This window comes from Rhamphochromis longiceps, linkage group LG3, assembly GCF_057381845.1.
Source record: "Rhamphochromis longiceps isolate RC_006_pf linkage group LG3, R_longiceps_female_GT1.1, whole genome shotgun sequence".
Taxonomy (NCBI): Eukaryota; Metazoa; Chordata; class Actinopteri; order Cichliformes; family Cichlidae; genus Rhamphochromis; species Rhamphochromis longiceps.
In genome coordinates, this window is record NC_140559.1 from 18,526,807 (window position 1) to 18,550,134 (window position 23,328).

General features: G+C 40.5%; 2 protein-coding genes and 1 pseudogene across 24 annotated transcripts in view; 1 reads left to right on the top strand and 2 right to left on the bottom strand.

Annotated features, from left to right (window-relative positions):
* LOC146673261 (uncharacterized) overlaps positions 1-23,328 on the bottom strand; it is a 171,962-nt gene that overhangs the window by 114,953 nt on the left and 33,681 nt on the right. The window lies entirely within an intron of this gene.
* LOC146673266 (uncharacterized) lies at positions 201-6,274 on the top strand. 22 transcript variants are annotated; one of them, XM_085402058.1, is made up of 9 exons: positions 201-412; positions 523-949; positions 1,243-1,321; positions 3,148-3,327; positions 3,679-3,903; positions 4,381-4,511; positions 4,755-4,863; positions 4,969-5,726; positions 5,869-6,274. In XM_085402058.1, the coding sequence occupies exons 2-5, from the start codon at positions 862-864 to the stop codon at positions 3,734-3,736; spliced, it is 405 nt and encodes a 134-aa protein (XP_085258184.1). In that variant the 5' UTR covers positions 201-412; positions 523-861; the 3' UTR covers positions 3,737-3,903; positions 4,381-4,511; positions 4,755-4,863; positions 4,969-5,726; positions 5,869-6,274. The 22 variants fall into 22 exon arrangements, 10 of the variants coding, with proteins under 10 accessions (XP_085258184.1, XP_085258189.1, XP_085258190.1 ...); XM_085402063.1 differs by adding an exon at positions 3,440-3,563 and having other exon boundaries at positions 204-949; XM_085402064.1 differs by adding an exon at positions 3,440-3,553 and having other exon boundaries at positions 204-949.
* On the bottom strand, positions 8,478-18,626 carry LOC146673267 (uncharacterized; annotated as a pseudogene). The gene is made up of 7 exons (XR_014910442.1): positions 18,339-18,626; positions 15,860-15,952; positions 12,187-15,418; positions 11,808-11,899; positions 10,396-10,553; positions 9,913-9,970; positions 8,478-8,967 (listed from the first exon to the last, which is right to left on the bottom strand). The product of XR_014910442.1 is annotated as an uncharacterized LOC146673267 (transcript).

Consider the following 23,328-nt stretch of genomic DNA (forward strand, 5'->3'; position numbering starts at 1 on the left):
AGCACCCGCCCCTTTCCTGCTGAGTGCCCAAAGTGCCCTTTTGTTGAGGCAACTTTTAAATTTTTAAAATTTATTTATTTATTTTTTATGTGTGTGTGCGTGCGGAGTCCTGTCTGTACCCCTCAACAATAATATTTAACTATTAATCACAGTTTTGCTAAATAAAAGGATCTGGCTTGCATCAGTCACATGATCACATTTAACCAATGATCGCCCTTGACGGCAGAACGCGCTGGTTACGAGCCGGGAACGAGCTCACAAAGAGCACGCACATTTTTTGCAGTCAGGAGCTGTAGGACCAACACAAGTTAACTCAGAGACACAGACTGATGCGACAAAACCAGTAAGTAGGTGTACAGCGTACACTGTAGTGTATAGCACCCAGGAGTATTAGCTTATTACGTACACGTTGGTAAGTAATACATCCAGCACCATCATTTTAAACACGGGGGCCCCGCAGGGATGTGTGCTGAGCCCCCTCCTCTTCACTCTGCTGACCCATGACTGCACTCCATCATATAGCTCCAACCTCTTCATCAAGTTTGCGGACGACACAACGGTGGTGGGTCTCATTAGCAACAGGGATGAGACCGACTACAGAAGTGAGGTGAGACACCTGGCCACGTGGTGTGTTGACAACAATCTCTCTCTGAATGTGGAGAAGACAAAGGAGATTGTTGTGGACTTCAGGAGAATGCACACCCAACATGCTCCTCTGACCATTGACGGAGCGTCTGTGGAGAGAGTGAGCAGCACCAAGTTCTTGGGTGTGCACATCACAGAGGATCTCTCCTGGCAACACGTTCTCACTCCCAACTCGTCAAACGTGTGACGCATGGTCAGGCTCCCTCTGCTGCACTTATGGACGCGCAGGGTACCCCTCTCGCGTCGGGAATTGACGTGAAGGGTCCTCCGATTGAAGAGATTGCCGCGGAAGTGCCTGCTGTCGGTATATTTAGACATTTTCCAAATCACATTGTAGTGACGTATACAGAACACAATAAATTATATAATGTAAACAACTACATGAAAAACAGGTAGAACAATACTTTTGTATGGTTTATTGCATTTATGGAGGGAGTGATGTATGCTGGGTAATGGCACAGCTAGCTACTGGGTGACTTTATTCACCCGCTTCGGCTGTTATCAGTCCATACAATGGGCGTTATTAGCACAAACCAGTCCCATAGATATGGGTCATCTCCTGCTAGATTGTTCAGAAGGTTGTTCTCATCCATCCAGATGGAGGATCACTAACAGGAGCGTGGAAGACTCCAGAATCCACTCTGGCTGCAATCCGGTGGATATACAGTGTGTACAGGTAAGACCATTTAAACGGACAGCATTTATAGAATGACTATTAAAAGTCAGCGAGTGTCAGTAATGTTAATGTGGTTATGTTAGTAATATACCGAGTGCTAATATAACAGCTTTAAGATGCATTTGTAGATGTTATTACGTGTTTTACCGTCTTTATGGTGCTAGCTTAAAGTTACGGTGTAAACGTTAGCTTATATTGGAGTAAAGCTGTTGCTGGTTAAACGATGTTAGCACAGAAATATTAGCTTCTGTCATGACTGATGAAGTTACTAGTTAATAAAGTTTTCAGTAAAGTGTTTAATCGCAGCCACAGATTGACAGCAAATATCTCGATTAGCTTCAGTGCATCTGTAATAAATATATGCAAGTTTCAGTGCTTTGTTTAAACTGTATGATACTTATACTGACCCAGGGTCAGTGTAAAATACAATCCTAGCTGTGTGAACAAAGCCTGGCTCCTTTAATCCTGCATGACAAACCTCAGGATGCAGGCTATTATTACTCTTTCCTGCTGGCACACCTGTCACACCTGAGAGTCAGCTAGAAACTTACAGTGACGTGGACATGCAAAGACTGCCAGACTCTGTAATACTGCAAATGATCAGTGACTCAGGTTAACACTAAACTTTAAACGGTACCTCTGTGTCTCTGTGTGCTGAACATTTAGGATTGAGTCAGGCTGCATCAGCTGAAGCTGTTATTTGTATATATCAGTATTTTTTATTCAGGTGTGGGGAAACTACGTAAGACTGCAGTGAAGCGATGCACCAGATGAATCCCTGGCCAAAGGTATCGTACTTAAATCAGACTACTGATCCAGCCACATCAGCCTTTTGTGAGGTCTGTTTAAAGTTGACTAAAAGTGAACTGCAGGTTCCTGAGAGGTGGATTGTGAGCACAGAAACACATGTTCATACATACAGCTGCAGCAAACTTACATTAATTTTAAATAGATTTGTTACTCTGATGTCTGTCTCTGTGTTAGTCCTCTGACAGACTGGTGACCTGTCCAGGTGTGCTCTACCTATGACTACTGGGACAGGCTCTAGCCTCTGTAATAGAAATTTTCTGTTATTCTCATTTAAAGTATTTAAGTGCTTATGCATATGCTTAGTTGTGACACTGTTACTGTTCAGTGAAAGTTTCTAAAACTAGATGAACTTACTTCAGCGTCAGCAGTTTGAGAAAACAACTCCCTTTACAGGTGCTGATAAGGCCAAGGGCACAAAACAGCATAACCATTGATCCGTTAGGTTTCATAGCGAGACACGTGAAGTGTGGTGTGATCAGTTTAACTTCCTCTTCCTTGGAATGCATAAAGGAGCAGGAGCACGACCTCTGTGGCAGCGCTGACATGACTGAACTGTGATGTTTGATGTGTGTTGGCGCAGTAATAAAAAGCTTGATCACAGCTCTTTCTGTGTTGCAGACTTTATTTTAAAAATTCCACGACAACCCCCCCCCCTCCCACTGTGAACCTGAATTGAATATTCAGAAGACATTTGTTTAAATAGTTCTAGAAATCTGAGCTGTTGGTGTGTCCTTGGATTGTGTGGTAATAATATTAGAGCCTGCAATCTTTCTTACTGAATCTCTACTATGAGTCATGTTACCTGAGATTAATTCTATGTTTACCTGTCAGCCTGGACGAATGTGCTGTGTGAAGGAAATTAAATTAAATCAGATCTGAACTGCGTACATTTAAGGAACCTGTTCATATTTAATTGAAATATGAACCAGTGATTTTTTGATTGCTGATTCCAAGAGAGTCTTTGTGGAAATCCTTTTTGGCTTTTTGTTATTTTAATTCTCTTCTCTGTTTTCCAGAACAGTTCTCCACAGTCGCTGTCCACATGGGTCAGTGGGACCAAGAAGCACTCTGCTAATGTGGGACTCTGACCAGCAACATCCAGCAAGACCCAGACAGCGTTTTCTATCTCCCAGCTGGAGTTTTTGTTTGTCAGTGACTGGAGAGTCAGATTTTTGTTGTGCTTCACACTTGCAGAGGTAAGTCAGTTTGCAGAGATCCCTCCCACCCTGGCTTTCTTATCTGAAACAGTAATATTTCAGTGACTGCTGCTTATACCACAGGTTAATACACGCTACTGATCCCTGATAGGAGAATCATCAATTTTGGCAACAAAGAGCCTGGTGGATGTTTGTTTACAGTCTGATGATGGGACATCATGCTCTGCATCTTCAAAGTTTGCCTCCTCATTATTATTCATACCCAGTAATGTGAAGTATGCTTATATCTACTATAACTGAACCAACCTGGTGCTCTTCATTTATGGAGGCTGTTGAGTCTGAATTTTGGATGTTGTGTATCTCGTGTTCTCTGGGCTTTGTTGTCCTCAGTCTTTTTGCAGGATCAGAAAACAAAACCAGGAGGCGCGTAAATGTTTCTTCTCCATGATGTTTCTTCAAATGTTTCTTCTGGATGATGATAAGACCGTGACACGGGATGCCACCTTTGGTCTTGTGATGAAGCAAAGCTCAGGAAGAAGTGGGATTAAATGGTACCCACATGTGTGCTGCTGAGAAGGATGTACAGGGGCACCTGCAGCCAAATCCAAGCTTCAGGTTAGTTGTAGTTGCAGAATGCTAGAGGACTGAGACAGCTGAGGCATCAAATGTTTGATTAAACAGATGAAAAAGAGAAGTTTCTTCCCTATAATTATCACTTCTTAAAATCTGTAGCAACTTCAAGTCTGTCAGCGTGCTGAGCATGCTCAGAATGTGACAATATATTTTTGTTCAATATTGAATTTCTTTCAGTTGCAATTGTTAAATGAAAAAAAATAAATATATATTCTTATAATTTATCAAACTAATTTATCAAAAAATATATACATATATCTGTATTAGTTTTAATAAATTAATTTGACACCTGTATTGAAAATACCATATTGTATTCATACAGAATCAGTTTGGTATCATTGTTTGTCTGATTGTTGAAGCTAAGAGCTGCTTTGATCTGTTTAGATCTAAAGTATCCAAAGTTGAGCTCTGATGTTTCTTCACCCCTGTGTGTGATATGTGATTCCTACATGCTTGCAGAGCAGAGCGGCAGTTTGTGCTCACAGATGGTGACGGTGTGGAGAGATGGTGGTGTTTCCTCAGAAGAACCAGCAGAGTCACTTGCTGACTGATGCTCGTCTGCACTGCACAGAGGAAATCAACTGACCGAGGTTTGTCCAGTGACGTGTTATGAAATGTATATTTGTTTTATGCTTACAGTTATGTTTTTCTTGACAGAGCCTCTGCAGAGGTTTGACAAAGCAGAGAAAGCATGTGCTTTACATTTTACTGTGATTTATTGAGATATTTGTTGCCTGATGTTCAGCAGGAATGGAGAAATAGAATCAAAGGGAGATGTTTTTGTAATCATGTAAGTAAATCTTCAATATTATTTATTTGCTTGGTTATATTAGGAGTGTTTCTGAGTGAGGGGGAGAGGAGTCATCATCCAGGTAAAGTGACGTAGATCCGTGGACACACTTGTCTCCCCTTTAAAGGAGACGATCCAAGTCATCCTTAAATGTTAGTGCTTTCAAATACACAAACATTTTTAAAGGACAAAAATGAACATCCAACTTTGACTGTAATACAAAATAAATCTTTGCATGTGTGTTTTCAAACTCTCAGATGGGCAGCATATCAGTCTTGGACTGTCTAACCTGCCGGAGCAGCACTGAATGACCACCACACATGTGTTACGCCCCTAGTCTAGGCGTATAGGGACGCACATAAGGTTGGAGGAGAGAGAGACAAATCCCCGCCCTGGTTCCCAAGCCAAACATCCAAACCAGTTGTGAGTAAAAAGGTGATTTTATTTAAGGAAAAGAAGCATAGCTCCAGGGTGAGCCCAGGCCAAAATAATAAACAAAACCAACTAAGTACCACCAGAGAAAAACTAACTAAACCCTAGGAAAGAAACAGAACAAACAAATGACAGAGCTATCCCTCGCTCCCTACCCGGAAAACAGGAGAAAACGGTTCCAAAAGAAAAGGCGGCTTCCGCTTCCGCCCAAGAGTGCCTACGCTCTCAGCACCAGGAGCGGCTTTCACAATTCATGCTCACACAAATACACAATAAGAATACAGGCTGGGAAAACCAGGGTCAGGGCCGCGTCGGCTGTCAAGCTACTCGCTCGCTCCACTCTCTCTCCCTCTCTCTGTGGATCTGTCAGAGCGGCTTTTTGAAGGTAGTCACCTGCTCCATGGTCCAATCAGCCGCTCACTACTCTTCATTAGGGGAGGGACCTGGAAAGAGTCTTAAGCACAGTACAGAAACACAGGAAGAAAACAGCCCACACAGGGTCCTCATGGCCACAGCCGTAACACATGAGCATGTTCCTGCAACATTCAGCATCTGATCCTTCATCTGTGTGCTTCTGCTTTTGGTAAGTAGAGTTACCCAATTCCAGTAACTCTAAACACATGCCATCCATTTCTAACGGCCTGGTTACTTCCTGTCAGTTACTTTAGAAACCATGTGGTCACCTGACCTAACACTGTTTCTTCTTCTTCCCCTTAATGTTCAAGTGTCACATGTCAAACAGCTGGAGAGGAAACTACACCAGTGTACTGAGATGTTTCACCAACACGTGCCAGATGCTGTTCCTTCATGGTGACATCACCAGAGACAGCCCCGCCCACCTCAGGACCTCGCCATTGATCATGATGATTATAATGATGACAGCGAGCAGAACTAAGACTGTAAAAATCCACGACCAGAATGTTTCTTTCTAATTATTAATGAATACTGAGAGCCTCTTTCTGTGTTTTGTCTGTTTTGGTTGTTTTTTTTACCTCATTTGTTACTAACAAAGTTCACAAACTCACACAGTTTACATTCTGTATGTTTCCATCTTTACCAGCCACACTCTAACTGCATTTAAGAAAATAATCCTTAGAAATCGTCGTTTTTCTCTTTTGTAATTGATGATAATTCAGTGAATATACTGCGCTGCTTCCTTTTATTGCGTCACATATTGCTTTAAGTTTTTCAGTGTCCAGTTATTTTTTACTGCTGTTTGAATTCTCTGTATGTTTGACCCTGTAGACTGTTTGATGGACTGCTTGTCTTCCTGTTTGTTACCGCCGCCTGTTTTTTAATAAAGATTTGGATTTCTGACTTCAACACAGCCTCTGCGTGTCCTCCCTTTGTGTCCTCTTCCTCTGTGAATGTGTTGCATGTGTCACAGATTCATTTTATTAACAGCTTTCCCACAGTGAGTTGCATCAGCATTCATTCACAGCACATTTCAGAAGGATTCAGATTAATACAGTGATCTTACAGTCAGAATGATCCTGACAGAGTGCCACTGTAAATGATCTTTCATCGGGTAAATTTTAAAGTTCAGTATTTCAAAGCAGGAGTTATGAAGACTCATACTGGCATTAGGACTAATAATATGTACTTACAAAGTCAAAGTTTTTTAATTATGCTAGAATATTGGAAGACAATCAACTTTTAGTGTTTTCTGCATATTAATTATTCTGAAATAGAGACGTGACCCTAACTGTACAGAAGCACTAAACAACTGACAATCTAACAGACATCATTGGCCTGAGCCGTCATGCACAGTGAGTCTGATCCTTTGCTGTGAGAGTCTGACAAGCATGTTTCTGGTCAGTTTGGAATAAATAATATCACAATGTTGATCTTTCTTTCCAATATTCCTTCTCTTTTACAACATAAACTGTGATCAAAGCTACTTATGTTCACAGCATGTAATAATACTGACAGTCCAGGGCATTGTGGTCTGTTGAGCTAGGGTTAGGGTTAGCAATTCAAACATATGTAATCAATATTAAACGTCTCTGACGTGGGCCACTGTCCACAGTGTTGGGAAATCCATACCAGGCTGGAATGAGTCAAGGTAGGTGAGCATCCACAAGAAGACACAGCAGATGCATCCTACTAATACTGACAGGACCAGGAGACCCCAGAAACCGAGCATCTTCTCTTCAGTGCCATCCTCGCCTGTCACCCTCTCTGCCCGCAGCTCTTTGAGTATGGGGTAGATAAGGGCGCAGAGAAACCCTTATTACTAATTTGTATTATAATTCAATTTTCACGAAATATTCATATTCAATATTGGTCCTTTTATATTATAACCACGGATCCACCCAGGCTCATGGTGGGGCAGGGCTCTGTCCTGGGATGCTTGAGTACAAGGTAATGTACACCTGACCAGGTATCCAGTCTGTCAGAATTGTTTTCAATATTTGGTTCAAAAACACGAGTGACAACAAAAATCCAACTAGGATTCTTGCATATGATGAATGAAGTCTGTCTTTGACTGTATTGTCCAGCTGATCCATCAAACCCCCAGCAGGTGAACCTTATTCATGACATAACACAGCAACAATGTAAAAAATGAAACAGCAACAGTCTAAATGTAAAGTGCATTCTAAACTCCTCTTCAATAAATCATATGCAAAGAGTCATTCAGGACTGTAAAACGTGAACTACAGAACCCAGAGTCTTCATCATTAAATCTCTGGTTGCTTCATTTTTCTATCCTATATCAGACACTTTAAGGTTAGGTTAGGTAAAGTTGCATTGTCGTGGTGAGGCAAAGTGCTTTATGTGTGTGTGTGTGTGCGTGTCATGAACGGCTATAAAAGGCCTATAATTAAAGAACAAAGCGGGTTTGAGTTCGAGTTGCGGCAGACTGTCACTACTTGTAAGTGGAACGCAGCCTTCCTACGGCGGACAGCTAATAACAGGAATCGGACGCGGTCCACCCAAGTCCACAGCAACCACCATAGCAACCGCCTAGCATGACCTTAACATATTCTGTCTTCATAACTATCAAAAACATGAAATGATTTGCTAAGGTTTTAAGTGTTACAGCTGCAGAGAGCTATGGCGGCATCTTTGGAAGCTGTTTACATAGCTAATAATATACGATGTAACCATGGAGACAGTCAGTCACGTGAGCTAGCGGTGCACGTTTACTACAGTGAATAAGGTGATTGCGTCCACACGCTGCAGAGGGTAAAGACATTACTTCAATATTGTTTTATATTTGCCTTCTGTTGACCATCACCTCAGGTTCACCATCACAGTTTCAGCAGACAGATGCACACTGTCTAAATATGAACACATTCAAAAACTCATGTCTCAGAAATAACCACAGCTGTTCATGTTTGTCATTAGAATTTTATTTGTAAGAAAATAAGCTTCATATTGTGCATCAAATAAAAGAACATTTCACAACTCTGAGTCAACAGAAACAGGTAACAGAAATGTCTCTAATGTGTACAGTGTAGTGTAAGCATTAAAAGATCATAAAGGAAACACTAACATTTATGTGAAACTAATTGTAATAAAAAAAAATGAGCAGGTGGTTTATAGATGTAAAAGAAAGAATCTGAAAACAACACTTTTTTGGTCTAAGTGATCAAAGTAGAAAACAGAACTGATGTTCAAAAACAAACCGTAGCTGCACTAATATTACACATCTCCATTGTTGTGGTGAACAGACATGTTGCTTTTAAAACCACATGCAGTGTGTGACCATGACTGTTCACTGAGACCATGAACGCCACTTCGCTGAAGCCTTCACCTTCTTTTTCTTCTTCTTCTTCTTCTAAATTGGAAGCAGAAGGAGCACGAGCTGCTTTGATCTACTGAAAGGAAAAAGCAGAACATCTGAGCTGAAACCAGTCAGCTGAAATCAATAAGACAGGAACAAATTCAATGCAGTGTCTCAGGTGGCTTAGCCTGTTACAACTGTTGATACAAGCTAAATACGGTTAACACACAGTGTCAGGGAGCTCCAGTGTGGGAACTAGTGGCTTTAGGTTTGTAGTCATTTAACTTTCATCCATTCATTCATTTAATTCAGGAGGAAGAAATGTCAGGTTGGTGCAGGCTGGTTACATGCATTTGGTCCCATGCTGTCTTTAACTAAATGACTTGGTTCACTTTATGGCTGGGCTGTATGTGGGGTTATATCATGTTATTTGGGCAGGAGTACCTGTCCTCTGTTAGACTTAGAAAGTTTCTCCATAAGCAGAGTTTCTAACTCTTATAGCACATCTGTGGCTGACAGCTTTTTGGTGGCTCTTTTTACCCCACACTGGTTGTGAGTGTGTAAATAGCCCCACTAGTTCTTTTGGGTTGCAGTTAACTGGGGAGGAAGAGGTAGGTCTGCCATGACTAGATGAATAACAATTATCTGGGATACATAAATTTCATAATGCGTGCATATATCTCTATAAACCTGCCTGAGGGCTGCCATTTTTTACATTCAGTTATTTCTTTGTTGAATCTAAATAATGAATGTGTTACAGTTAAACTGACACTGGTCAGTGTAAATGGCTCATTGTGACACAGAAACCTTTAAATTAAACCCTATCACCTGATATCGAGTGTCAAACAATATCAAAGCTGTAAAAGCTGTTTACAGTCAGAATTTATAAAACTATGATTGTAAATAAATTCAAACAAGTGAGCTTTTCTCTTTGTGCTGAACATCAACACTGTGACTTCTTAGACTGTAAGCTTTACTTCAGCACAACCAGTTGCAGAAGCCGTCACTCCAAATGTCTTTGATAACAAGAAAAAAATACCTTTTCATTCCACGGCCTGAAGTTCTTCTCCGACATCTTCTGCCATCGGCTTTGTCTGCTGGTTTGAAGACAATAAACCACAAAAAGATGATTTAGTCACTTTGTCTGCATCATGCAGCTCGAATGTGTCGTGCAACGATGTTGAATAGCCGTCGTTATCCCTCTGCTGTGTCAGCAGGATTGTACTGTACAGCATCTCATTGATATGTGAGGAATGCTAATGTAACACGATAACAGACTTACATCATTAAAACATAAAGTGCAGGAGATATTTAGATATTTTTATATTTATATTACATTTTATAGCTGACAGATATTACTAAATAGATAGAATTTACTAAATAGCTGGATGAACATGAAAAGTATGTCTATAATAACAAATGACCATGAGAGCCAGTAGAATTAATTCAACTGGACACTCAAAAGACGTCCTTAAATGCTCTTTAAGTGACAGAACAGATGAACAAACAGTTAATTGCTTACGTGAGATGAAATCTGCTCAGCTACTTTGAAAACAGTTTATAACTGGTTCCTCCTTTAACAGGATGACTGCTCAGGGGTAAGGCCATCATGCAGTCCAGCAACCTTTATGGTTCTGCTTTGATTCACCAGGAACTATTAGGGAAACCTTCCAGCGCCTCCTGTGAAAGACACAGGCATAAACACACAAACATTTATTAACATGTTCCACAGTCTTCCAGCTTGATTTTCTCATCCTGTGGACAACAACGTACATGGATGCAGGTTTATTGTTAACTTTTGTAAGGTTTATTTAATGAACATATCCAGCTGCAGCTCCACTGTGATCCTGAGCTGGATAAGCACTTAAGAAAATGTGTCAATAAATGGACAAACATCAACTTACTATATTTATCCAAACAGACGGGACCAATAATGCTTCACTGAGTTAGAGACTTTAACGTCTCTTCTATGCAAGAATGTCTCGTGCTGATAGACCTGCAAACTTGACAACAAAGGTTTTTCAGACTACATGTAGCTGTCCTCTATGTCAGCTCACACATTTACATTTATGTCACACTTATTTCTGCATTTTATAATTATTACTTACATTTTGATTAGATACCTTGAGTTTGTAAATGATCAGATTACATAATTGGAATACAATGTATCCAATTCAGGGTTGCGGGAGGATGAAGCCTATCCCAGCTGATACATTGATATATTGCCATGATGACATCACAGTTAGATCTTTACTGGAAATGATAACAATTCCCCACCTCTCAAAAAGTTCTCCTTATATAGACATCAACTGCTACTTTAGAGAAAAACAAGTGTGTATTACATTGTGCATTTTGTGAAAGTGTATCTATCAGAAAAACTGTCCTCAGACGACCCTCCTATTTTTACTAAGTGTGTGTGTGAACGTGCGTGTCTTATATAAGTGTGTTCATGTTGTTACAGGCCTGAGTACGTGCAGAACTGAATGTAGACAGGCCTGGGTCCAACAGGACTTGTGGGTCCGAGCGGTGTGATTGCAATGATGTGCAACAACTTAAACAAATAACAAGAATAATACAGAACATCAATAGACTGATTAAAGTGCTGATAATCTGTGTGCATTAATATTTGCTCAAAGTAACATAGATGTGCTTCAAAGATTATTCTGTCAACTAATTCAACAATGGTAAATGATTAATCAATGATAATTCTGATTATAACTGTGATCATAAGAATACAAAATAAAATATCTCCTGGCCACAGCTGCCAGTTTATTGCAGGGCTAACACAATATGTGTAACAGAAAATCCACTTAAATGTTTGATATTTCTTATAATAATCATAATTATGACTATTATTTAAAGGTTTCTTTAAATAATACATTTTGATTTTTTATAACCTCTAAAATATAAACCTGAGCTGTTTCAGATTCTGACCTCTGACCTCACTGCAGCTCCTTCTTGGAAGTACGTCTGCTTCTTGTCTACCCCCAGTGTTGACCGCCTGCCCTTGATATCACGTACTATACCTGAGGAACAAAAAAGGACAAACACTTGCCTTCATTTAAGAAGTACATTCATACAGAGGTAATCTATGGAAACACACTAGTTCACCCTTTGGGAGAAATCAGTTCCTGTGAAACATTTCTGTAAATGAACATCATGTGGAGAATGAATGAAATGAGTTCTTCAGGTGACTCAGCAGTCCCACACTGACAAATGAAATCTAGTTAAACTATTAAGCATCTTTGCCCTTCTGAAATCTGTGTTAAACATTCACCAGGTCCCCCCGTGTGGTTCTGGGATCTTTGCTCACCGTTCTCATGATCATTTTGACCCCACGGGATGAGATCTTGCGTGGAGCCCCAGATCGAGGGAGATTATCAGTGGTCTTGTATGTCTTCCATTTTCTGATGATTGCTCCCACAGTTGATTTTTTTCACACCAAGCTGCTTGCCTATTGTAGATTCACTCTTCCCAGTCTGGTGCAGGTCTACAATACTTTTCCTGGTGTCCTTCGAAAGCTCTTTGGTCTTGGCCATGGCGGAGTTTGGAGTCTGACTGTTTGAGGCTGTGGACAGGTGTCTTTTATACAGATGATGAGTTCAAACAGGTGCCATTCATACAGGTAACGAGTGGGGGACAGAAAAGCTTATGGTCTTATGGTCGTGAAAATACGGTAAATTAGTTTGAATCTGAAATCATGGGTCAAACTACTTGTTCTGAGACCATTTCTTTATTTTTCACACCAAACTGTTTAATAAGATAAACTCTACATAGACTTCATCAAATATAACTAACACTTTAACAGTATCAGGAGTTCATAATACAAACTTCAAATCAACAAGAAAACAGCAGCAAACACGTGGATCAAAATTCATTAAAAAACAACATGTGGACTTCAAGGACTAAATACACTAAAGTGAAAGGTGGAGCAAAAAATAGAGGTTTAACAGAATTTGAATTAAGTAAAAGTAGTCACCTGTGATCTTTAAAATGGTCCTGATGTGTGCTGCTGTTTTTAACTTTCAACATTTCTTTGCTGCCACTGTGAATACGATTGTGTTCTTTGCCTAATTGAATAAAGGTTACACAGCCTCACTGGTTCATCTTCTGGTACAAACTGGCATTACATGGAAGTACAGCTCAAAACCAGTTTAGCTTGAGTTTATTTTTTCAGGACATAAAGTCACAGCAGGTGTTGTTTCAAAGCTGGTGGACAGATTTAGTTCATTTTGGAGGTTTTAAGAGCAACTGCTGTGAAAATATTTGCAGCTTTGGGAGAAAATGATTTAAGAGAAGATTTTACAACAGCAAAAGATTAAATATGAATGAAGAATTTAAATTTAACTGAGGTAACACATTAAATGAATACATTAAAAAAAGAAGTTAATTTTGGAAACACTAAGAAAATTCAAATGAAAGAAATTGATATATATACCAATATCTGCAATTCTGATACATTATCTGTTTGGTGAAAAAGAAATTCCTATAACTTTAATAATACAGTAACAAGTACAACTACTAAACACTACTGTGTCCCAAGGGAACAAATATTAAAATGTAACAGAGATAACATTTTAGAGAATTAAAATCCCTCAAAGGAAAAAACAAACTTGATATGCATATCTATACATGCAGCTTCCTAAACATAACACTCAGGATTATTCACTGCAGGTCCAGAAATCAGAGCTACCTCATCAGATCCAAGTGTGGCATCAGCTGACACTCTTTACAGGAGATTCCATCTGAACTCTGTGGAGCCTGCTCTCAAGGTTTTTAAGTCTGAGCCTGAAACCAGAAGAGGATCTTTCTCTCTCTTCAGATTCATTGTGATCCAGTGATTTCAGTCCTGCATGATCAGGCTGATGTTTGCACAGAGCAGATAATGAAGTGAAGGTTTTTGCACATTGGTAACAGTGAAACAGTTTATTTACAGTGTGGGATCGTTTGTGTTCGGAGTATGAACTGAGATTCCTGAAGCTCTTGTCACACTGGTCACAGCTGAAGTTCACTTCCATGTGTGTACGTTCATGTTTGTTACGATGACCTGATTGTGAGAAGCTTTTGTCACAGTGTCTGCACTTGTATGGTGTCCCTCCTGCAGTGGTGAAGGATGACCCACACTAGTCACAGATGTGCTTTTTGACCCCACTGTGGAAGAGGTCATGTATTTTAATGTACTTGGTGTGTGGAAGCCGCTCCCACATTCTTTGCAGTTTTTCATTTTGTCTCCAGTGTGTCTACATTGATGTGGTTTTAGGTCCCGTTGATGATTGGAAGTTTTTCCACAAATTCACAGAGAAACTTTCCCACCACCACAGTGAAGACAGGGCTGAGAACTGGATCCATCTGCGTCGCTCTGATTCTAAACAAAGACATTGTAAGTCGGGGAATTCCTTCAACATTTTTATCCTGAAAGTCGCCTGAAACAAAGAGCATCTCTGCCAACGTCCAATTACATTTTACTGTTTACATTACAACACTCAGCTTACTGAGAGAAAATGAGTCTTCATTTTTCCTAACAGTTCATTCAGTATAACTCCATAAGTTTACTGATCAGACTTTTTCCAAACAATCAGGTTAAAATTACAAGATAAAAAAATCAATACATCCTCACAGTAACTGCACTTGTAGAGTTACTTTCTGGAGTGGATCTGTTGGTGTTTTTTCAGCTGATTTGGAGCTTTAAAAGTCTTCTCACACAGGTCACATTTGTAAGGTCTCTCCTCAGTGTGGCTAAACATGTGTTGTTGTAACTGTGCATCTGTTGTAAACGGTTTCCCACACTGATCACAGCAGTAAAGATCATTTCCAGTGTGAATCCGTAGGTGACTATTTCGGTACTGTTTGTCTCTGAACCTTTTTCCACAAAAGTCGCAGCTGTACGCCTTAATTCCAGAGTGGGTAACTAGATGCTTCTGTAAGCTGCTATTTTGAGCAAACGTCTTGCCACACAAATCACAGCTGTGTGCTTTAACTCCACTGTGCATGATATGGTGTAATTTTAAGCATTTACGATGGGTAAAAGACTTTCCACACAAGTTGCAGCTGTAAGGTTTAACTCCACTGTGGATGAGTTGGTGTGTTTTAAAGCTTTGAGCGTGGGTAAAAGACTTTCCACACAAGTGACAGTTGTACGCTTTAAATCCACTGTGGACGAGTCTGTGTGTTTTTAATTCTCCAGCCTGGGTAAAAGACTTTCCACACAAGTCACAGCTGTGAGCTTTAACTCCACTGTGGATGAGTTGGTGTGTTTTTAAGCCTCCAGACTGAGTAAAAGACTTTCCACACAACTCACAGCTATAAGGTTTAACTCCACTGTGGATGACTTGGTGTTTTTTTAAGGATCCAGCCTCGGTAAAAGACTTTCCACACAAGTCACAGCTATACGGTTTAACTCCACTGTGGATGAGTTGGTGTATTTTTAAGTGTCCAGAGTGGGTAAAAGACTTTCCACACTCATCACAGCTGTAGGTTTTCTCTCCCTTTCTTCTGTGAGGTTTGTCGGCCTCCTGAGAGCGCTGACTTCTCGCTCCATGTTGGTCCTGCAGTGACAGAGATACAAACAGAGGCAGTGAGTGAAATGCAGTCGTGGAACAAACTGAAACTCCCTCCATTGGTGGAATCAAACATGTCAACAAACACATTGTAGGTGTGTTACCACCACCTTCTGGTGACAGTATCACATTACAATGATGTGCTACAATGAGAGTTGTAATGAAAATTACATTATTGAAAAAATATTGATCAGCGGAGAAAATCTTTTACTTGAGTTCAACTGATGATATTGTTGTTTCAATGTATGCTTATAAAATATAATCTTTGTATTTTCTTCTAACTTGTGTGGTTTTTGGTTGTGAATGTAGATTCTGTGTATATGGAGGAGCCCAGGTTGGAAAAGATAAAGCTGCTGTTAACATGTTTTTAAAAACCAACCAGCTGTGCACACAGTTTCAATAACAGTGTAACTGTGATGTTTTTGTTACCTTTTGTGTTGAAGACATTCTTTCCTCTGTAGTGGCTGAGCTGAGTCCAAAATTGTTCCTCTGCTGCTCCAGCAGACTACTCCTGTTATTCAGCTGGGACACACACACAAAAAGTATATATATACACACACACATATATATATGTATGTATAAATATATATATTGATCTGCTGGAGATCTGCTGGAGCCACTCGCCTAACTTGGGAGTCACCGCACCTAGTGCTCCGATTACCACGGGGACCACCGTTACCTTCACCCTCCACATCCTCTCGAGCTCTTCTCTGAGCCCTTGGTATTTCTCCAGCTTCTCGTGTTCCTTCTTCCTGATATTGCTGTCATTCGGAACCGCTACATCGATCACTACGGCCGTCTTCTTCTGTTTGTCTACCACCACTATGTCCGGTTGGTTAGCCACCACCATTTTGTCCATCTGTATCTGGAAGTCCCACAGGATCTTAGCTCGTTCATTTTCCACCACCCTTGGGGGCATCTCCCATTTTGACCTCGGGACTTCCAGGTTATACTTGGCACAGATGTTCCTGTACACTATGCCGGCCACTTGGTTATGGCGTTCAATGTATGCCTTGCCTGCTAGCATCTTGCACCCTGCTGTTATGTGCTGGATTGTCTCTGGGGCATCTTTACACAGCCTGCACCTGGGGTCTTGCCTGGTGTGATAGACCCCAGCCTCTATGGATCTTATACTCAGAGCTTGTGTGTCTGTGTGTATATATATATATATATATATATATATATATATATATATATATAATTTTTTTTTTACATATGCATCTGGAGATCATCCTACGAAGTCCACTATGAAGGCACTATTGACTATGTGCACGAGACAATGCTAACTTCCTGGTTTGAGACCGGATGTGGGGTTGTGCATTTCCGGTAGCTTTATTTTATTTATTTTGCGGTCAATCGCTACTGCGAAGATATACTCCAAAATCATGTCCAAAACTCGAAAACGGAAAGATTGCGTTAAGTTACAAAGAGCAGAAGGTGGGAACACTCACCGCTGTTGTTTCATAAAAAAATCTAATGATCAATTTTAAAGCATTTAGATCGATCAGTTGTTTACATCACTCAACACAAGCAGAACTGCATTACTGCATTACACTTTTCGATGTGGCATCGTCCACATTCAGAAGCACATCTCTGTATAGTGACTGGTCTTATGATTTAAACAGGCAAATGTTCAGCATTCAAACTACAGGTGAAGAATAGTCAAACCAGATGTTTCCCCCATTATGTCGATATCAGCTAGTCAAGTACACACCTACACAGCATGCTAACAAACCATGAAAAAAGCCACACAAAAAATGAATGATTGCTGGTAACAGTTTCTATACATTAGTATTTACGAAGGGTATGTTGTGACTTACCTTCAAAATTAAGGCGGTCCCTCGCTATAACGCGGTTCACCTTTCACCTCGCTTTTTCACGGATTTTTTAGTGCAAGTTTGCATGCTTTTTTTTACGTCACATTGTGTCCTGCGTCCTGATTGCTACAGACGATCTCCTCCGTGACGTCTCTCGTGTACAGTACAGAATCGCTGCAACGATCGCTAGCAGTGTGACTCTGAAGTGCAGTAGTGTATGTCCACGATGTCCACCAAACTTTTTGCACCGTCAAAAATAAAATTGGCTACTTGATTTCACCTATCGCTGGTTATTTTTAGAACATAACACCCGCGATAAACGAGGGACAGTTGAGAAATATAACATTTGAATCCCTTTTCTCTTTTGCTCTGAGGCGCGGGGAAAAAACATCGACAAGTCGATGAACATCATTTACAGATAGTAAAAGGAACTTGCAAAGAAAAGTGTCTGGACTTCTTTAAGTTAGTTGAATAAGTTTCACCTCTCATCCGAGAAACTTCTTCAGTTCTAAGGTCAAATGGTGAGTCCCAGATATAAACCTAGTGGGAGTATCCCCCCACAGAGGGACAAAAGGTGATGATCGGATCATCAGGGGGACAAAAGGACCGATGACCTGGATGACTGAGAACCTTCACAGACATCATTTACAGATGTATTGGGTAAATGTCCATCTATAGAAATGTAAATCGCCGCTTGATTCATTCATCAACTTGTTTTGGACCGTAAACCAGGCGCGAATAGGACACCGGAAACAAAGCTCCCCACGGGAGTTTCCACACCGGAAGTAGCTAACGTGCACATAGTCAATTCTAAAGGCTGATTGCCCTCCCCCACGCTTGTACCTGTGGCTTCATGTCCTGAGGGTGGGGGTTGGTTGTTCTCATGCCCTGCACCCCATCCTTTGTTCATATTCCAAGACTATTTTTCTTTATGTATTCTTTCCCCCCAGCAACCGCCATATTATGATGTTGCAAGCAATTACAAACTCTACAGACTGTCTGACTCCAGTCTATACCAAACAATCTATTATTCTCAACAGAGCTAAACTCAGCATAAACTGAACCCACATTAAAGTTAGCTCGGTGCTTACCTTTAGATGATCCCACAAACCGAGAGAAACTCCGCGATGAAGCTGGAAGTCTTTCCAAACAGGAAACAGATCAGGGAGAAGAGACCCACGTGGTTCACGCTGATCTCAGCTAGGATCCAGGAGACAAGGGTGTGCAGCTCGATGCAGATATCGATCCAAACGTTGGTAATGGTATATGTTCCTGTAAGTTTACTACTCTACTCCCGTTTCATAAAAAATCATCTCTCTCTGCTCGACTCCTCTCCTGCGCACACACACTTTCTCCGCCCCCTTTTCCTGGCTCTGTGGTGATATGTTACTGTGTGGTCACGTGACTCAGCTGCACAACGTGACCACGTGGGGTGTAATTTCGAAATCTCCTTTTCCTAAACTCTTTTCCTTGGCCTCGATGAAAACGTCATCGTGGGAAGGAGAATTGTTAAGGACTCAGGGAAAGAGAGGAGCAGTGCTGAGAATTGGAACAGCCTTAGGCTGTATCCCAATTCAGGTTCTGCAACCTTAACGGTCCTCAAGGGCCCCGTACTCAAAGACCGCTAAGGCCGGAAGTGCGATGCTTGTCTTTTACAGAGTATAAATACGTATAGATGTATCAAATATGAGTGGATCATATATAAGAGACAAATATTGTTCATTTGGAATGTCGTTTTTACCAAACTGATATTGTATCAGAATTGCAGATATGGTTTTATATATCAATTTCTTTCATTTGAGCTTTCTTAGTGTTTCCAAAATTAACTTCTTTTGTAATGTATTCATTTAATGTGTTACCTCAGTTAAATTTCAATTCTTCATTCATATTTAATCTTTTGCTGTTGTAAAATCTTCTCTTAAATCCTTTTCTCCCCAAACTGCAAATAATTTCACAACAGTTGCTCTTAAATCTGTCTTAAATCTCTTAAATCTGTTGCTCTTATCTGTCCACCAGCTTTGAAACAACATCTGTTCTGACTTTATGTCCAGAAAAAAGAAACTCAAGCTAAACTGGTTTTGGGCTGTACTTCCATGTAATACCAGTTTGTACCAGAAGATAGAGCAGTGAGGCTGTGTAACCTTTATTCAATTAGGCAAAGACCACATTCATATTCACATTGGCAGCAAAGAAATGTTACAAATTCAAAAAATTCTACTAAACCTCTATTTTTGGCTCCTCCTTTCACTTTAGTGTGTTTACTGTGTTCTTGAAGTCCACATGTTGTTTTTTAATGAATTCATTTCATTTCCACATGTTCTGCAGCTGTTTTCTTGTTGATTTGAAGTTTGTATTATGAAATCGTGATTTGATTTGATCCTATATTTGATGAAGTCTGTGTAACGTTTTTCTTAATAAACAGTTTGGTGTGAAAAATAAAGAAATGGTCTCACAACAAGTAGTTTGAGCCCTGATTTCAGATTCAAAGTAATTTAACTGTTTTCAGTGGTACATGTGGAGGTTTATCACTGGAGGAGACTTGGCTGTTCTCCACTCACACAGAACAGGGTTCCTGCAGCTCATTAAAAACTCTAAAATTATCTTTAAGGACAAAGATGTTTGATTTTTCTTAAAAGCAAGATTTGGGCATGAAGTTTTCAGAGAGTGTGTTTAACATTCATTGTAATGAACATCTCACACAAAGCAGATGTTCCTGCATTGCAACAGCGGTTTGCAGATGTGTTCTACCCCCTGCCCGGCTGGAGCACCACCTTGAAACGCAGCCTGGCGTCTGTTCATGACCTAACATGTTGCCTGAGCACAAGAGACAAATTGTGCAAAAGGAATTGGCTGAAATGGTGAAAATGCTGTTATCACAGGATGAAATGAGGATTTGTTCCTCAGTGTTTGGTCTCCTATGCTTACCTTTTCTCCAGATGATTTGTCGCAGCTGTTGAGAGGGGCCAGTTGTCTTTAAGGTGCTTCCAGGTAATTAAGAAGTGAGCGCACGGTTTTATAGGGTTCTGTGATGATTATCACAAAGTGAACAAGATCTCATGGTTTTATGCTTATCCCATGCCCCAGGTTGACCTGGACTGGTTAAGCACTGCTTAGCTTTTATCATGCTGGATTTAACCAACGCCTACTGGCAGATTCCCTTGTCTGCAGAGTCCAAAGACAAAAAAGACCTTCTCCACTCTGTATGGTTCATGCCATTCATCACTCTTCTGTTTGGCTTGTTTGAAGCCGCGGCCATTTTCCAGCACGTGCTGGAGCGATAGCTGCGTCCTCACACTGCATATCCTAATTCCTACCTGGATGATGTTGTCATTCATAGTTATACCTCGGTGGATCATGTGCAATGGCGTGTCCAGCGGGGTGGCCTGGGGGGGGGCACAGGCCACCCCCCAAACCAGACTGGCCACCCCAGGTGCCACCCCAAAGGCAAAACAATAAAATTCAATCAAACATCAAATGTCCGATTATGTTTTCACGGTTACGCTCAGATATCCGAGTGTAAGTGAATGCAGCATCGCTTCTGCGCTATGCGCATCACGTTAGCAAAGGTAGGAGAGCCAAGCGCGAAAGATGGCACTGCAGGAAACAATTTTTCGGTGAAAGAAAATGAGGACAGAATAAATGTCCCGGTAAGTAATATCAAGTTTGTTGAGTTTAGTAAACTTCGGTGAAATTAGAATACCAAGGAAAAAAATAACACTTAAAGAATTATTGCAGCTGTGGAATATTTCAGACAGTATGCTACTGAGGGCAGCTAACATAAGAGTTATGAGTTATAAGATATAATCTAAGTCGTAACTTTACTTTATGGAGCTGCAGATTTGGTTGCAGGTTAACATAGCTGGACTGGCCATCGGGCATACCGGGCATATCCCCAGTGACTTATTTTTTATTTTTTTTGTAATGGCATGAACAATGAGAGGTGGTGGATTGGCCAGATGCAGGTCGATGTGTAGAAATAACTCCGTTGTTTGGTGGTGGCTATGACGGGGCTTCCACAGAGGCAACAGGTGGATGAGGGAAGGGGAGGCAGGAGGAGAGACCCGAAGCAGCCGCCGGTCCGAGTGTCAGGTGAACTGAACTTCAGGTAAGAAGTTATGACCTGCAGTCTATCTGGGTCAGATATAAACTAAGTTTAGGTGGAGTTTATTTTCATGTTGCTGACTTTTTACTGTCAGTTGCAATAACTCATACTGCGTTCTAGCCAGTTTGACGGAGTTTTTATACAGCTGGGTGGGTGCTATGATGTTACTGATAGTGAACTTTATTTTATTCATAAGGTTAGTAGAGTTGCCAACGGCTCCTTAAAAAAATGGAATGGTCCCCCATTCAGAGAAAATATTACGTGTTTCGTATTGAGCTGAGAAGAGACGCAGTTTGTCCCGGACTTTAGCTAGAATGGAAAAAAGACACAAAGCTGGAGTTATTCTGTCGTTATGCTGCACAGCTGCCTCTTCTTCTCTCATTCTCCCCCCTCCCTCTCCTGTTGCTACTTCAATCATGAAACTGATCAATGATCAGCTGATCAGCTTTTCTCTCTTGTTTGTTTATCGCCCACTTTGCGCCAGAAAGAGGAAACCAGCAAATATTGCGCTAAACAACAGCAGCACGTTTAAGCTTGATCAGCTGTTGTTAGAATGTATTTAATATTAATTTCTAGTATCAGCTGATGTTTGCTGGAGCCACAGCTGTAAAGCTGCTGGTCATGATGTCTGTTTAGATATGTGGTGAGAGGGAAACATCAAGATGAAACCAGGAGATGTCCTTACTGAATCATCAGAGCTGAACAGGTGATGGAGAAACAGGTTTACCTTTTAGGTGACATGAATGAGTTGAAGTTATCAACTGTTTCTGAGAGACAAATAACACCAGGATCCTTTTTTATGTAGCTGACAGCTGGTAACTGTGCAGGGGCGGGTCTAGCAAAGTTTTGCCAGGGGGCCAGGTAGGGCATTAACAGGGAAAGGTGGGCACAAAGAAATACTTTTCTTTCTTATTCTCATTTAAAATACCTAGTTTTTATTAAATAATTATCTAAATCTTACAACCAAAGTTTTTATCTGACGTAAAATGTATAGAAATCATACATATACCAACAAGACTGTACATCACTGTCACAACAGCATTTGTTTTCATTCAAAGTCTTTATGGCTTTAATACCTGGTGGGTCGGTCTGTAGTAAAAATGCCCAATTTTTTTGTCCCAGTCCAGCCCTGCAGGTTAATACTGGCAGTGTCACCATGCCAGCTGACTGTATTTCATCATCAGCCAGTGTTGTTCTTGATCAATATTACCAAAGTTTACCATAAGGCAGCATAGAAAGTATTTACTTGCTTTCAGGTTTTATTCAAATGTTAGTCTTTTCAGTTGTTTCCCCACTTTTTTCCTGTTTCAAAATCAAACACCAGTTTGTGAGAAGATTATCTTCTTCTTTTAACAGGCAGATAAAGTTTTGCATTGGCATTGGCTAATTTGTCAATTGTTTGTTACAAATGTTCGTATTTTAATTTTCAAAAATGTTTTTGCCCAAAACATATGTGCACTATATGTCAGTAAAAATACTATGCAAATATTGCTGTCCTTGAATGCTAAGTAAACACTGACAAAGCACTGATTGTATCTCTTGTACTTTATCAACGCAGTATCTAAAAACTTTGCACCGTAGTGGTTAAAATCTCATTCTAATAAGAGTTAAAAGTGCATTTGGTTATTAGGTTTATAGGATTATTGAATTATGGTTAAGGGTTGGTAGAATTTTTTTTTTAAACATTATCTGCCAATTAAATCTGCCACCCTTCTCCAAATCTGTGCCCCTACCTGGCCCCCCCAACAAAAATTTTCTAGACACGCCACTGATCATGTGCAGTGGTTGGTCACGGTCACGGAGTCCGTGAGGCAGGCAGGGCTGATGGCAAACCCAAAGAGGTGTATGGTTGGATGGAGGGAGGTACAGCATAAAAAAACTGGCACAGAGCCTCCCCTATGCATTACCAAAGATTCACATCAAACTTATCCCATTCTTGGTTGCTTTAATGAACATTTTTTTATTGTCACAGTTTGATA